At 41.0% G+C, this 16,227-nt stretch overlaps 1 protein-coding gene across 1 annotated transcript in view; it reads left to right on the plus strand.

Annotated features, from left to right (window-relative positions):
• The window catches only part of LOC133481326 (BMP/retinoic acid-inducible neural-specific protein 3-like), a 61,974-nt gene that overhangs the window by 17,241 nt on the left and 28,506 nt on the right, over positions 1-16,227 (plus strand). The window contains exon 2 of the mRNA XM_061780535.1: positions 4,464-4,833. Coding sequence (XP_061636519.1) covers positions 4,619-4,833 — 215 coding nt within the window. The 5' untranslated portion in view covers positions 4,464-4,618. The remainder of the gene's footprint in view (positions 1-4,463; positions 4,834-16,227) is intronic.

Genomic DNA, 16,227 nt, shown 5'->3' on the forward strand with positions numbered 1-16,227 from the left:
AATATTATTATAATACAAATAACTACTTTATGAACAGATAACCAGCTGATGCAACTGCTAGCGGTGAGGCCAGTCCAAAGCAACAACAATAAATCGTGTTCTATCATGACCTGGTTATTTATACTTTTATACAAAAGGACTTTCAGGGCTTTATCGAACTTAGGAAAAATGAGAATTTCCTCAAATTCACACTTTTTAGTTGATAAACAACATTTATATAGTATTGAAAATTCTGGGTGGTAAATACTGTTTACTGGAAGGGTAGAATATAAAAATTGTTATGTACAGTAACTTATGCTGTCAGATAATTGACCTAAATGACATACAGCACTCACCCTTTCTTTGTCAAAACTCAACTGAAGTACAATACTTGAGTTCATGTGGTTGTGAAAGGCCCGGTTCGACTGGGTTTGCCTTGGACCACGGCACTTTGCTTAGCCAGCGACGGCCAGCTCACAAACTGTGAAAGCATTTTGGATCACTTGCTTGTGCTTTGACGGCAGCTAGCCACCTAGCTAGCCCACTAGCTGCACTAGACTTCAAACGTTCCTCGCGTTTTCAGTATATGCTTCATTTTTGCGCCGAGCACCGACCTGGCTGACCACTGTGGGCTGCCCAGGCAGAGACAGAGTCACCCAGCCTGCAAGGCTTCTCTTTCCTGATCGATTGCGAGGCTTGTGGCTGCTCCGCTACCCGCAGATGAAAGCCGGTGAGCCTGTCCGCCCAGCCCCCAGCGAGCGGCGCCGCCTCGCTCCTTGCAGGAAAAACTCAAGTCAGTAGCGGTGAGAGGGAAATATAAGATAAACGTACAATTATAAACCATACAGTAGACGATTTTACAGCGCACATATACCTCTATCATGTGAGTCATGTGAGTGTTTTTTTTTTTTTTTAACAGACACACATGCATAGAGCGAGTCTTGTCAAGAAAAATTATACGCCGGATGGCTGGCACCATGCCAGAGTACTTTTAAGCCATCAATTAATAGTTGACTTGGCACGCCAAGTGTTACCACAACAATGACAATTTATAACCTGCCCTACTCTGCCTCTGATTGGCTACTGGCTAGCACCAAAACAGGACTCGTACTTTTAGTGGATAATGATGCACTGAAGTGGCGGCACGGTGCACGACTGGTTAGCACATCCGCCTCACAGTTCCTAGGACCGGGGTTCAAATCCCGGCCTCGCCTGTGTGGAGTTTGCTTGTTCTCCCCGTGCCTGCGTGGGTTTTCTCCCGGCACTACGGTTTCCTCCCACAACCCAAAAACATGCATTAATTGAAGATTCTAAATTGCCCGAAGGTGTGAATATGAGTGCGAATGGTTGTTTGTTTCTATGCGATTGGCTGGCGACCGGTTCAGGGTGTACCCCGGCTCTCGCCCGAAGATAGCTGCGATAGGCTCCAGAACGCCCGCGACCCTAGTGAGGAGAAGCGGAACGGAAGATGAGTCAATGAATGATGCACTGAAGCACTTCAGTAACACGCACATACATGGGTAAGCAATGTTGTGTGTAAATGGACACAGATTGATCATGTTTTATGCGTTCCTGCTTATTTTCATGCATCTCAGATGCAGGTTGCACATCCAATGAGATGCATGTAAAAACAAAATTGTCACCCTCCTGGGCAATATCTCCTTCAAGCTCGGGTCCTCTCCCAGAGGCCTGGGAGCTTGACGCCTCTGTGCAGGATCTTAGCTGTTCCCAGTTTTGCGCTCTTCTGGATGGAGATGTCGGATGTTGTTCCTGGTATCTGCTGGAGGTGCTGGAGCCCAGCTTGGTGGTTACTGCCCCCAGTGCCCTGATCGCTACGGGCAGCACTATTGTCTTCATCATCCACATCCTCTCCAGTTCTTCCTTCAGCCCTTGGCATTTCTCCAGCTTTTCGTTTTCCTTTTTCCGGATGTTGCTATCACTCAGGATTGCTACATCAATAATGACTGCCATGATTCATGTCTCTGTGCTATCTTTCAGTGCAGCCGTTTCTAACCACTGGTATGTTTTCTCTATGTCACCCACTTCATTTTGTCAGTGGTACATGCAGGGTCCAAAATTACCACTCGCCAGTCGCCAAATGCGATTAAATTATCCATTTGGCGAGTGAATCTTAGACTCTTAGTATATTCTCGCCTTGTGGCGAGTGAATGTTTGTACCCACGTACACAAACATACATGCACAAATCATAGTGTAGTGGTGTGTGTGCTGGAGCAGGGCCTGTCGTGCCAGGAAAGTGCGTGGGATTCCTAATGACGCCGATTTCGGTTATCAGCTGTGTGCGTATTTCCTCGATCTAATATGACGGGATTTCTGTGACAACAGCCAATCAGAGAGGTCCTTTTCCTGCTCCACTTCCATTTGCAAGTAGTGGGAGTAAACAGGGCTGTAGCGAGATGAAGACGCAGACTTAGGTCTCCTCGGACCCTGCTGAGTCGGCGGCGGCCCGTCCTCGCCCGGGCGAGGGAGGACCGCGAGTATACAACGCCGGTTGTTAGGCGGTGTCTCCAAAGCAATACTTTTAACTAGCTGATGTGTACAGTATGTCGGCGACCTCCAAAGACGGGCAACACACTGTTTGGAACATTCCACAGGTGAACAGGTTCATTGGAAACAGTTAAATGTCATGAATGGGTATAAAAGGAGCATCCTCAAAATTTCCAGTTGTTCACAAGCAAGGATGGGTTGAGGTTCACCACTTTGTGAACAACTGTGTGAGCAAATAGTCCAACATTCTAAGAACGTTTGTCAACCTATAGTTGAAAGGAATTTAGGGATTTCATCATCTACAGTCCAAAATAACAAAACAATTCTGAGAATCTAGAGATATCGCTGCATGTAAGCACCAAGGCCGAAAAAAAACATTGAATGCCCGTAACCTTCAATCCCTCCGACGGCACTCCATTAAAAACCGGCATCATTGTGAAAAAAATATTGCCACGTGGGCTCAGGAACACTTAAGAAAACCATTGTCAATTAACAGTTTGGTGCTACAGCTAGAAATGTTATTAAAACTCTACCATGCAAAGTGAAAGCTCATTTGACCTGGATTGACACAATGTGGAAAAGTGTGCTGTGATCTGATGAGTCAACATTTCAAATTGTTTATCGAAATTATGAACGTCATCTCCTCTGCGCCAAAGAGGACAAGCACCATTCAGATTGTTATCAACGCAAAGTTCCAAAGCGAGCAGCTGTGATGGTATGGGGCTTTGTTTGTGCCCATGCCATGGGTAACTTGTACATCTGTGAAGGTACTATTAATGCTGAAAGCTACATACATGTTTGAGAACAACATATGCTGCCATCCAAGCAACGTCTTTTTCAGGGACGTCCCTGCTTATTTCAGCAAGACAATGCCAACCCACATTCTGCACGTGTTACAACAGTGTGGCTTTGTAGTAAAAGAGATTAGACTGCCCTGTCCAGACCTGTTTCCCATTGAAAATGTGTGCCGCATTATGAAGTGCAAAATACGACAACGGAGACCACGAACTGTTGAGCAACTGTTGTACATTAAGCAAAAATGGGAAATAATTCCACCTACAAAACTTCAACAATTAGTGTCCTCAGTTCCCAGTGTTGTTAGAAGGAAAGGTGATGTAAAACAGTGGTAAACATGCCCCTGTCTCAGCTTTTTTGGAATATGTTTCAGGCATCAAATTTAAAATGAACCTGAGTGAGGAAATGTGGTACAGAAAATGAAAGAATGAATGAAAATTTCCTCCCACAAATAAAATAATGTTTATCAGTTTGTACATTGCATATTTTGTCTTTGTAGTGTATTCAATTGAATATATGTTGAAAATAATTTGCAAATCATTGTTTATTCTTTTTTATTTACGTTTTACACAACGTCCAACATCATTGGAACTGAGGTTTGTACAATAGAAGTTGCAAAAGGGAATTTAATTCTATTCTTTACTGCTATTTAGTTGAGGTTTTAAAAGGAATACCACACTTTTATCACACATCTACAACATTAATTTATTAAGTATTGGCGGTTATATCCACCAACAACTTTCTGCTCTCTTTCAATGCTGCCTTTTGTTATTTTTTTCTAAGGGTTAATGACTTTTGGCACAGGCACATGCCTGAGTTAACTTGATAGATTTCTATTTGAATACTACAATTGTAATGGGACTTAACGCCTCACTGCAACATGCCCCAATGTGCCAGTGAAGGAGAAATGTCTGAAAGCTGGTGGAAAAAATGAGAGACATGAGTGACCAGTCAGCGGTTTGAAATGCATAACTTTGATTTTCATGCACATTTTCTCATTTTTCTTCGAAAACTGATCATACTTCAGACTAATTTTATACTTAGAATGCCCCTTAATAAATTCATCAGATAAATCTTGTTGATACCTGAGGCAATAAAAATAGGACATAATGACAACATTTGTATTTGTGTTTCATCCGAATCCTTTGTACTTTATCTTTACCTGCATATCTCTTTTATTCAGGTGCTTCGGGGGCTTTGAGGTGATGCAGGACTTTTTACTATACCAGTGGAGGAGCCAGCTTGCACAAAGAGGCTTTGGCTGTTGAATGTTCCCCCACTGCGGTCTCCACAGCCACCAGCAGCACCCTCATCCCTCACCAGCTCCTTTAATCTCTGATGGCTCTATGGGCCATCTTCAGCCTCAGCCTTCTCTGCTGGGTTTGTTTACGGTCTGTGGGAGCCGCACCAACGGCTACACTGCCAAATGACAAGCCCGGGGGCCCCTTGGACTGGCTCCTGTCCGACAAGGGGCCCTTCCACCACTCTCCGGAGTACATCGATTTTGTGGAGAAGAATAGACAAGGCTTCTCAACTAGATACAAGATATACAGGTGAGTTCTTGTTGACCTCAAACTAATTAACTAACTGCAGTCATATCATGATTTATCCGATCAAAAAGCGCAAATTGTCATTTCAGAAGTACATTAATTGGCTTTCTTGGAAATGAGGCTATGATCAATAGTGCTTTCATGTCCTCAACATCGAAGCCACTACCAGCAGCAGTAAATTTGCTTTGATTAGCCTGGAGGCTGGAAACAAGAAATATTTACCCTGAGTCAAAGCAAACATAATCTCTGTATCTCATCAGTCATGACTTTAGGATTTGCAGTAAAATAGTTGAACCAATTTAGACTTTAAATTTAAGATCTATACACTGCCCTCCAAAAGTATTTCCCATTAACTGACACAAGAAACATAAATATATGAACATGAAACACTAGACATACAGATCAGCTTTAATTTCCCAGATATTCAACATCTGGTTCTGATACACAATTTGGAAGATAATACTATTTGTAAGGAAACACAATTTTTGTTTAGGTGAGCAAAATTTCAGCAAAACTGACTTAAAAAATAGTTTAGTGGGGCTGGGCAATATATACAAAATTTTTCGTTTTTCTTTTTTTTTTCGGAAATAAAAAAATCTAATGTAAAAATGAACATACATTTTTAAATGTTGCACAGTTTAACACAATAAAATGAAGTGAAGCATGGCTTGGCTGTTCCATATCTTTTGTCGAGGAGTAAAACACCTAGGGTTGGCCATCGAGAATCGAGAACCGATTGGAATCAGGACTACCATTCCGGTTGTCCCGGAATCGTTCAAATTAAAACATTTCGGCTCTCAGTTTCGATGCCTCGTCCGCCAACCCAGAAGAAGAGTGTGACAAAAACCAACGAAGAAGAACGCGCACGAAGATGTGCTTGTGTCCAACGGCGGCAAACAAAAGTGTGTCTTAACTTTGTTAAAATTAATGACGAGACAACAATTGGAATAAGATTATATTGTGCAAAGGAGGCTTTCACGATGTGTAGAAGTCTGACGTGCTCCCTCCCGCTCCGAGCCTCAGCCTACACCGCGCGGAACTTCAGTCAAGTCAAATTGGGTGAGTGAAACAATAAAATACGTCTATGCCAAGATTGAGGCAGCTAACAAGGTAAACGGATGGTTGCATTTTTGCACTGATGGTTTTTAGCATTTGTTTTAGTCTTCAAACCAACGTAAGAGCCGATGACAGAAACAAAAAGGTTAAAATTGAGCTAAAACTTCACTGTAGCAACTTTACATCACAAAGAATTGGGACAAAATTCACATAAACGTTCTCACAATATCACAAACACAACCTTGTGCCTTATCGGTGGGTAGGGAAAGAAATCAACGTTTTATAGCATTTGATTCCATTCATTACAAAACAAAACAAAAACTGGTGCCATGTGAAGTTACTTTTTGTGCCAAAATGCTGAGTTCTGGTGCGTAACCTTCAAAATAAAAAGCTACAAGCTTCAAACAAGGCGGCACGGTGGATGACTGGTTAGAGCATCAGCCTCAGAGTTCTGAGGACCGGGGTTCAATCCCTGGCCCCGCCTGTGTGGAGTTTGCATGTTCTACCCGTGCCTACGTGTGTTTTCTCCGGGCACTCCGGTTTCCTCCCACATCCCAAAAACATACATGAATTGGAGACTCTAAATTGCCCGTAGGTGTGAATGTGAGTGCGAATGGTTGTTTGTTTGTATGTGCCCTGCGATTGGCTGGCAACCAGTTCAAGGTGTACCGCGCCTCCTGCCCGATGATAGCTGGGATAGGCTCCAGCATGCCCGCGACGCCAGTGTGGTTTTCTTCCTGGCCGTGGAACAGTGGACCAGCGCTACACCCTCGTCAGGGTCCTCGAGGGTGCATGGGAGTTCGCCCAACCAGTCTACATGTGTTTTGTGGACTTGGAGAAGGCGACTCGGGGAGTCCGGTGGGGGGTGCTTCGGGAGTATTGGGTACCGAACCCCCTGATACGGGCTGTTCGGTCCCTGTACGACCGGAGTCAGAGTTTGGTCCGCGTATCCGGCAGTAAGTCGGACTCGTTTCCGGTGAGGGTTGGACTTCGCCAAGGCTGCCCTTTGTCACCGATTCTATTCATAACCTTTATGGACAGAATTACAAGGCACAGCCGAGGCGTAGAAGGAGTCCGGTTTGGTGGCCTCGGTATTGCATCTATGCTCTTTGCAGATGATGTCATTCTGTGTGCTTCATCAAGGGGATTTGTAGGACTTGTTATGGTAACAACAAATGTAATCAGGGTGTGATAGTATTCACAGCTGCTAATCTTTCATTTATTTAATCTGTTTTATTCATGTACAACCAGATGAAGTACAGATGAAACAGCAGCACAACAATGCATCTTTTATTATAGCAGGCACCAGAGAATGTGCCTTATTATTATTATTTGCAGCCTCTTGTTAAACATAAAAGCTTTGTCATATCCACCACTCACAATACGTGAAGCTCTAAAATATGACAGTATCGTTTTGTTTTACTTGCAATTGATGACATGTTGCTATTAACTGCCAGTATTTCCTTTTATTTTATTTTCCAAAGCCATGGGGAGTCACCCCATCGAATGGTCAACTTAAATATTTGGATCAGTATGGGTAAAAATAGGATTTATCATAATAGCAACACTGTGTTAGCTATTATGCCCAAATTCGTGAAGATTGTGTCATGAATATTACCCATTGTCATATGGACTGATGCCACCCAAGATTCTGCCAATTCAGAGACAAGTTCCCATGTAAATATGTCTCAAGCTGATATTTTATGGCATCGTTGATCAGGGGCTATGTAAAAGCTGTTTAATGTTTCCCTTCTTGGCAAAAGGCAGTTGTCCGCTGGAGCTGAGCAGCATGGGCGGCAAGATTAATAGTCTTATCATGTGGGCAAGTGATTAGAGATCTCTTAGTACTTATTACTCCACATTATCACAGAATCCCCTGAGAGGATTCTGTCAGCTGCAAGGTTGTATTTGAGGCCCTCCAGATTACCACAATGTGTCATTGATTAATAGTGATTATATTACAAGGAAAAATGGAACCCAAAAAGTAAATAGATTGTGAATCTTGCCAAATTAAATGTACTCGCAATCTGTCGCACTCAATTTCAGAGACTAGTCTGAAAAAGACAAGAGGATTGAGCTGTGGAAACATTATGGTATGGTACGGTAGCATTTATGGTAAATGGACTGCACTTATATTGCGCGTTATCTCCACTATTACAGTGCCCAAAGCACTTTACAAAGCCTCACCTTCACCCATTCACACATACATTCATACACCAATGGACGACTGCTGCCATGCAAGGCGCTGCCAGGCCCAGTCGGAGTAAATTAGCGTTCAGTGTCTTGCCCAAGGACACTTCGACACACGGACAGTCGGAGCCGGGATTCGAACTGGCTACCCTTCAGTCACTAGATGAAGCCGCTCTACCTACTGTGCCACAGCCGCCCATTTATTGTCAGTTCTCAATATATGTGCAACATACAGAGGACAGAAATGACTGAGTAAAAAAAACAACACAAAGAAACAAACAAACGATTAAACATAAAGACATAAAACGACCATTCATACAAGTTGTACATGCTGTTTGTTGTATGAAGTGGCTATGAATGAAAGAGGTCTGGAGTCTCCAAATTGATCGTAGATGTTGCGATAACAGCATGCATGACTTCACTCCCGTTTGGAGCTCTCACCTAGAAATAGTTGGAAAAAATAAATTATATAGCGAGTGGGATCCACTATCGTGTGGGCTTCAATCTTCAAGCAAGGCACCTATTGTGTAATAGAGGATCTTATGCTGAGTGAGCATTTTTACTTCAGTCGCACAAATGAAAAGTTTGGCTGGTTCAGAAACAGTGCCCTGCGACTAACTGGCGACCAGTGCAGGGTGTAATCCGCCTTTCGACCGAAGTCGGCTGGGATAGGCTCCAGCGCCCCGCGACCCTAACCAGGATAAGCAGTGTTGAAATTGGATGGATGGTTCAGAAACAGAACTAAATTTATGTTAATACATTTCTGTATAATTCCTGCAAGTAAACCTGTAAACAATAATCATAAACCCCAATTCCAGTAAAGTTGTGACTTTGTGTGAAATGCATATAAAAACAAAATACAATGATTTGCAAATCCCTTTCAACCTATATTCAATTGAATAGACTGCATAGACAAGATCTGTAATGTTCAAACATATAAATGTGATTGTTTCTATTTTTGTTTAGTTTTTTTTAGTTGCAAATATTCACTCATTTTGAATTTGATGCCTGCAACATGCTCCAAAAAAGCTGGGACAGGGGCAACAAAAGACAGGCAGAGTTCATGAATGCTAAAAAATAAAAAATGTTTAGAACATTCCACAGGTGAACAAGTTCATTGGAAACCAGTGAGTGTCATGATTGAGTATAAAAGAACATCACTGAAAGGCTCACTTGTTCACAAGCAAGGATGGGGCAATGTTCACCGCTGCATGAGCAAATAGTCCCACAATTTAAGAAGTATAAAGCATTATACGTCAAAGGAAGTGCGATTAAATAAATACAATGAATCAAAGGAAAAACTACAGCAGGACAGGAAAAAGTTGCAGAAAACTATTTAGTTGACAGTTCACAATGTGTCAGACAGTTCAGTTGAATGTCTTAAATATTAGTATTAGTTTATTTTATAAACCTGAGCCCGCGGGATCCTCCCAGTAATTAAGTTGTTATGAAATGAAATAGAGGCTCTTTGCTTGATATAATAGCTCCTCAAGTACAATAAGCATCAGCATATTAGTTAAACCACAGGGGGGCATGCAGGTGCTCTGCAGAGGGTTTAGTAAGTGTTCTTAAGAGCTGTTTCCTCAGGTGCTGGTTCTCAAGTCTATGAATATTTTTACCGATGTTTTGCTGTCATTTCTTCCTTGTGAACATTTCCTCATGGTTTTGAGCAACTCTAAGTTCTCCCCATATATTAACTAGTTTGGTGAGAGAAGTGTAGTTTCTCGTTATATTTTTCAGGGGGAAAAAAAAAATAATCAGCTTTATCCTAGAAAGTGATTTTATTCTGTAATCATCTATTATGAAATAAGATCTAGCATCAAATAGTACAGCAGCCCGCTTGTTGAAGCCAATCAGGAGAAGAGTGAAAACATTCTTTCCGACCAAAAAAGCCTTCTGTCAGCTGCCATTGCTTACAAGCTCACATCTAAAACTCACCCCTCGCCACTTTGTTCTGCCCATTTTGGAACACTCAATCTCATTGTTTGAGCATGCAGAAAAAAAATGTGGAAGTCTAATCAAATGAGTTTTTCGAGTTGAATACAGGTAGGTTAAGGATGCATGAAGATGTTTAAAACATTGATATCCTTCAGTTTTTTTGTTACCGCACAAAAAGATACAGTAAAATATGTAAAACCCTACCACACATTCCTATCTTTTTGTTTGAATACAAGAGTTTCAAAACCGTTATCAACAAATTAATGGAAAGGAGTTGTCATGTGTATGTGCCAGTGGCTGGTGGTGCATTTCGGACCTGGGCGTTCAGTGGGGACTTAAGTGACTTTATCCACTCCTTAATTCCAAGGCTATTACGTCGAAATTTTACGAACTAATAGTTTAAAAAATTCTGTATAACAATGTGTGGCATTACAGAGAGAGAAAGCGGTATTTCACGTATTTGGGATGAATACTTTACCATTATTACTAAAGCGAGAAACTGAGTTGAACCATTTACCTTCCTCCAAGCAACTCCAAATCTCTACACTACAATATCATAAGAATCAGAATCATCTTTATTTGCCAAGTATGTCCAAAACACACAAGGAATTTGTCTCCGGTAGTTGGAGCCGCTCTAGTACAACAGAAAGTCAATTTACAGAACACTTTGGAGACAGAGACATTGACAAAAAACAATTGTGCAAAAAGATGCAGAGTCCTCTAGCACTTAGAGCAGTTCGAATGACTAATATTGCAATAGACCGGTGTAATGACCATTGTGCAAGGGGCACTGAGACTTCAAGGAGTGTATGCGGTTTAAAGTGACGAGTAGTGCGATAATCTGGGACAATGTTGGTTGTGGAAATGTTACAGATACTCCTCAAACAGTGTGCAATGGAGCAGATGCTACTCTGGCATGAGTGGCCAGTATATGCAAATAGTGCAGCATGGCGAGACAACTACAGTGAGTGCACGAGTAATACATAATTGGCCCCACAGAAATGTGACAACGAACTCAAGTCAAAAAAATTGCCAGCTTGTTCTAATGGAATTATAGGTTAGGTGTTTAAGAAGTTGATCACGAGAGGGAAGAAGCTGTTGGAATGTCTACTAGTTCTAGTTTGCATTGATCGGTAGCGCCTACCTGAGGGAAGGAGCTGGAATAGCTGGTGACTGGGATGCGAAGGGTCCGAGAGGATTTTGCACGCCCTTGTCTTAGTTCTGGCAGCGTGCAAGTCCTCAATGGTGGGTAGGGGGGTGCCGACAATCCTTTCAGCAGTTTTGATTGTCCGTTGCAGTCGGAGTTTGTCCTTTTTTGTAGCAGCACCAAACCAGACTGTGATGGAAGAACACAGGACTGATTCGACTACCGCTGTGTCGGCTTGATCGGTATCCCCTAGTGGTTGGACGAGACACAACCGTATGTGTGTGCGTTGTTTTTTAAGCACTTTAAAAAATAAAAAAACGTTGACGTCCATCTGTCTGGTGTATGTTAGATGAGAAGCAGGCCAGCGACAATGTCAACTACTGGATGCTGTTTCAGTTTCAAATTTGTGGTACAAAGAGCACATTTGTTTATTAGTTTAGCTCTCTGTGTATTATTAACACTATTCCGAAAAGATTTCCCTCATGAAAACCTCACAATACTTTGTTTCTAGCCATTATTATTTAACTGTTTAGAACAGGGATTCTCTAACTTTGGGTCCAGCTAGGGACACCTTACTGTTGAGATATTTTTCCAAGGACCCATCATACTTCTAACAACAATTAAACATCTTTTTTGTAGCATATATTGGTTTTGGATAAAACGTAATTTATTTAAGAAATAAGTTCGTCGAAGGTGAATACCTGCGTTCACTTCCGGGTTAGTCCGATTTACGTTTTTTTACCTTTGTTTTATTGCAAAGCAATACAATCAATAAATCACCTTTTATTAAGCAGACCCATAGTCACCGAGAAAACACATACAGTACAGTACACAATAAGACATAAAAGGAAAGTACATCAGGAAAAGCTTTATATTTAATGACCATAATTAGTTTTTACTCAATTGCCTTACAAGAAACAACAAGAAGGCTGACTGGTTAGCATATCTCCCCCACAGTTCTGGGGAGCGGGGTTCAAATCCAGTCTCGCCAGTATGGAGTTTGCATGTTCTCCATGTGCCTTCGTGGGTTTTCTCCGGGTACTCCGGTTTCCTCCCATATCCCAAAACATACATGGTAAGTTAATTAGGGACTCTAAATTGCACGTAGGTGTGAATGTGAGTGTGAATGGTTGTTTGTTTATATGTGCCCTGCGATTGGCTGGAGACCAGTACAGGGTGTAGCGCGCCTCTTGCCCGAAGATAGCTGGGATAGACTCCAGCACACCCGCGACCCTAGTGAGGATAAGCGGTTCAGAAAATGGATGGATGGATCCTAACTATGCCTTGTTGCATGAACTGAAGAAGCCTGCTTGGAAGAGAGGCGAAACATCTTCTAAGACAAACAGAACAGCCTAGTTGCGATCAATTCAATGCCCTGAGAATGAAATGATGTGGATGAATGAAAATATTCACAGGCATGTTAAGGTCCATTGTTGGTTGTTTATAGCCTGTGAGTTCTGGCCTTGAATGCATGTATTAACCTTACCACACCTAATACATGAAAATAGTTTATAGTTATAGATTATTATTTTTGTTGTCTATGCTATTGTCTGATACACATTTTGACGGAAATCCCCACAAAGTGAATAGCCTACTTTAGGAAAGCAATGCATGTAATGATCTATTGGGTAGTGATTTTGTTTTGCAGGTTGCAGTTTTCAAGTTTTTAAAAGGACTCGACGTGTTATACGACGTATTATTCACAAATGTAAGACTTGAATCTTGAACTTGGATAAAATGTATCAACTTAAAAACTTCGTTGTGATGACACCGAAGAGCAGACAGGATCAAATTTAGGAGGAATAAAATTCCTAATAATAACAACTTTGCCCTTTGTAAATTAGCTTTTGGTAACCCATTTCATTTCTCATTCTACCTGCAGGACAAACCATTTGGCTTATCAGCGCTTAAAGATAAGACTGCTTGCTTATCACAGTCAATGATAACTTCAAGAAAACGAACGACTGTGGGGATTTGAGGATATGTGAATGTTCTTTCTATACCTGTTTTCTGTCCCCTTACTCTCTCCTGTTCACTCCCTCCTGGCATATCCATCTTGTTGCACAGGACTTGCTATGACTTTGAATAGTGCTTTCATTCTGCAGTGTGTAACACAAGAGTCCCTTTTGAAGAGGTCATTTTATGTTGTACAGCATGAAACCTGTGAAAGACTAATAACTTCACTCGATGTATATGAGCAAGAAATTACTTTATTACAGTGAAAAAGGTCAATATGTACTGTGTGACTGTGTATCCATTAAATATTAGGCAACTACAGTATGTGCTTCTTGTGCATTGTTCGAATTGAGCTTAATGCAGTCACAAAATTGCATTACAGACATCTTTAACATGTTCCCTTCTCATGGACTTTATGTCTTTTTCTTCTTATTTAACCGATTAAATTTACACTTTGTTTCATCGAAACATCTGGGTGGTTTAGTTTTCTTCATAACTCCTACACTTCATTACTCCTAACCCTATATATTGTTTTGGTTGTTTTTTTTTATTTTTTTTTATATACACATACATATACATATAGGCCCTGTGTGAAAAGGTAATGGCCACCAAAACCTAATAACTGGTTCGGCCATACTCAGCAGCAACAACTGAAATCAAGCATTTTCTATAATTGGCAATGAGTCTTTCATAAGTCTGTGGAGATATTTTGGCCCACTCTTCCGAGCAGAATTGTTTCAATAAAGCAAAAATGAAGGATTTTCGAGCATGAACAGCCTTTTTAAGGACATGCCACTGCATTTCAACTGGATTCAAGACTGGACTTTGACTAGGCCACTCCAAAACCTTCATTTTGTTTTTTTAAACCATTCAGAAGTTGACTTGTTTGTTGGTTTGTTCTGGATAGTTATCCTACTGCTGAGCCCAAGTGCGCTTCAGTTTGAGGTCACAAACTGATGGCTGAACATTCTCATTCAGGATCAGGAAAAACCAGAATTCATGGTTCCACAATCACAGCAGGTTGTCCAGGTCCTGAAGGAGATAATCAGCCCAAGACCATCACACTACCACAACCATGTTTGACTGTTGGTATGATGTTCTTTGTCTGAAATGTTGTGCTACATTTACGCCTTATGTAACGAGACTCACACCTTCCAAAAAGCTCAATTGTCATCTCATCAGTCCTTATAATATTCTCCAAAAAATCTTGGGAATCATTCTGATCTTTTTTGCAAAAGTAAGACGAGCCTTTATGTTCTTTTTGGTCAGCAGTGTTTTTTTTCCGTGGAACTCTGCCATGGATGCTATTTTTGCCAAGTCTCTTGCTTATTGTTCTGTCATGAACACTGACCTTAACTGAGGCAAGGGAGGCCTGCAGTTCTTTAGAAGTTGTCCACAGTTCCTTGGTGGCGTCCTGGATGAGTCATTGCTGTTCTCTTGGGGTAATCGTCTTTGGCAGGCCAGTCCTGGGAAGGTTCACCACTGTTCCATGTTTTCTCCATGTGAGGATAATGGCTCTCCCTATGGTTCACTGGAATCCTAAGGCTTTAGAAATGGCTTTTGTAACACTTTCCTGACTGATACATGTCTATTATTTTATTTAGACTGTTCTGGAATTTCTTTGGATCGTGTCATTTGGTTCCAGATTTTTTAGATCTTTTGTCAGACTTGATTTTGTGGGGACAGATTCTGTTTAAGGGATTTCTTGATTGAACAAGTCTATAGGTAATCAGGCTTGCGTGTGATCAGTGAAAATTAACAAAAAATTGTGATTAATTTGTTTGATGATCTTAAACATTTGAGAAGGAGGCCAATACTTTTCACGGCACTATATATATATATATATATATATATATATATATATATATATATATATATATATATATATATATAGGCAGCACGGTGGAAGACTGATTAGCACATCCACCTCACAGTTCTGAGGACCCGGGTTAAAATCCTGCCTCGCCTGTGTGGAATCTGCATGTTCTCCCCGTGCCTAGTACTCCGGTTTCATCCCACATCCCCAAAACATGGATGGTAGGTTAATTGAAGACTCTAAATTGGTAGGGAAAACCGATCTGTACAGTGGGTACGGAAAGTATTCAGAACCCCTTAAATTTTTCACTGTTATATTGCAGCCATTTGATAAAATCATTTACGTTCATTTTTTCCCTCATTAATGTACACACAGCACCCCATATTGACAGAAAAAAACAGAATTTTTGAATTGTTTGCATATTCATTAAAAAAGAAAAACTGAACTATCACACAGCTATAAGTATTCAGACCCTTTGCTGTGACACTCATACTGTATATATGTGTGTGTGTGTGTGTGTGTATAAATCCTGCAAAAATTAAATCATTTAAAAACTGCATTTTATATTTACTTGGGTTATTACAATAGGGACACTATGCAAAAACAATTTGAGAAGGGGGCAAATCCTTTTTCATGGCTCTGTTCCACCTTTCAAGGGACCCACAGACAATATTATTGTTAGTACATAAGGATCAGAGTACACCTGTCAAGAATCATAATCTGCTGTGATTACAATTGTGAATGTATACCTGAAAAACAACAGTGTATGCAATAATAAATAGAACACTGCCTTTGAAAAAGAGTAATTGTCCTCACACAAAATATTCATAAAACGGTTTGAACGGTCATGAAAACCCTGTAGAAGTCGTGGAAATTGAAAATACATTTTCAAGGTCCTTGAAAATTTATGGAAAAATAAAAATTTCAAACGTTTTGGAAAAGTCATGGAAATGTTGCGTGGAAAATATGTACGATGTGTAAAACATCAATAAAATGGTGTAATATGCGATGGAAATTTAATTTGACACAAAAGTCATTTCAATGCGTGTGCCGCTGTGTGTGCAAGGCAGCGATCGAAAGTGTGGCTTAACTTCGTTAAAGAAAAGGAACAGTCGGCTACATGCAACACCACCAATAAGATTATAATCTTGCAAAGGAGGTTGCGTGACTAACATGGTTAAACAACTTCGGGCACATCGTGTAGGAGTAACGAAGTGCTGTTCGCCCCCTGGTGGCAAAAGGTTTAACGTCGCCAATGAAGAAAATGCATAATGTCCATAAAATCCAAAATATT

The sequence above is a fragment of the Phyllopteryx taeniolatus genome, chromosome 7, assembly GCF_024500385.1.
Source record: "Phyllopteryx taeniolatus isolate TA_2022b chromosome 7, UOR_Ptae_1.2, whole genome shotgun sequence".
Classification (NCBI taxonomy): domain Eukaryota; kingdom Metazoa; phylum Chordata; class Actinopteri; order Syngnathiformes; family Syngnathidae; genus Phyllopteryx; species Phyllopteryx taeniolatus.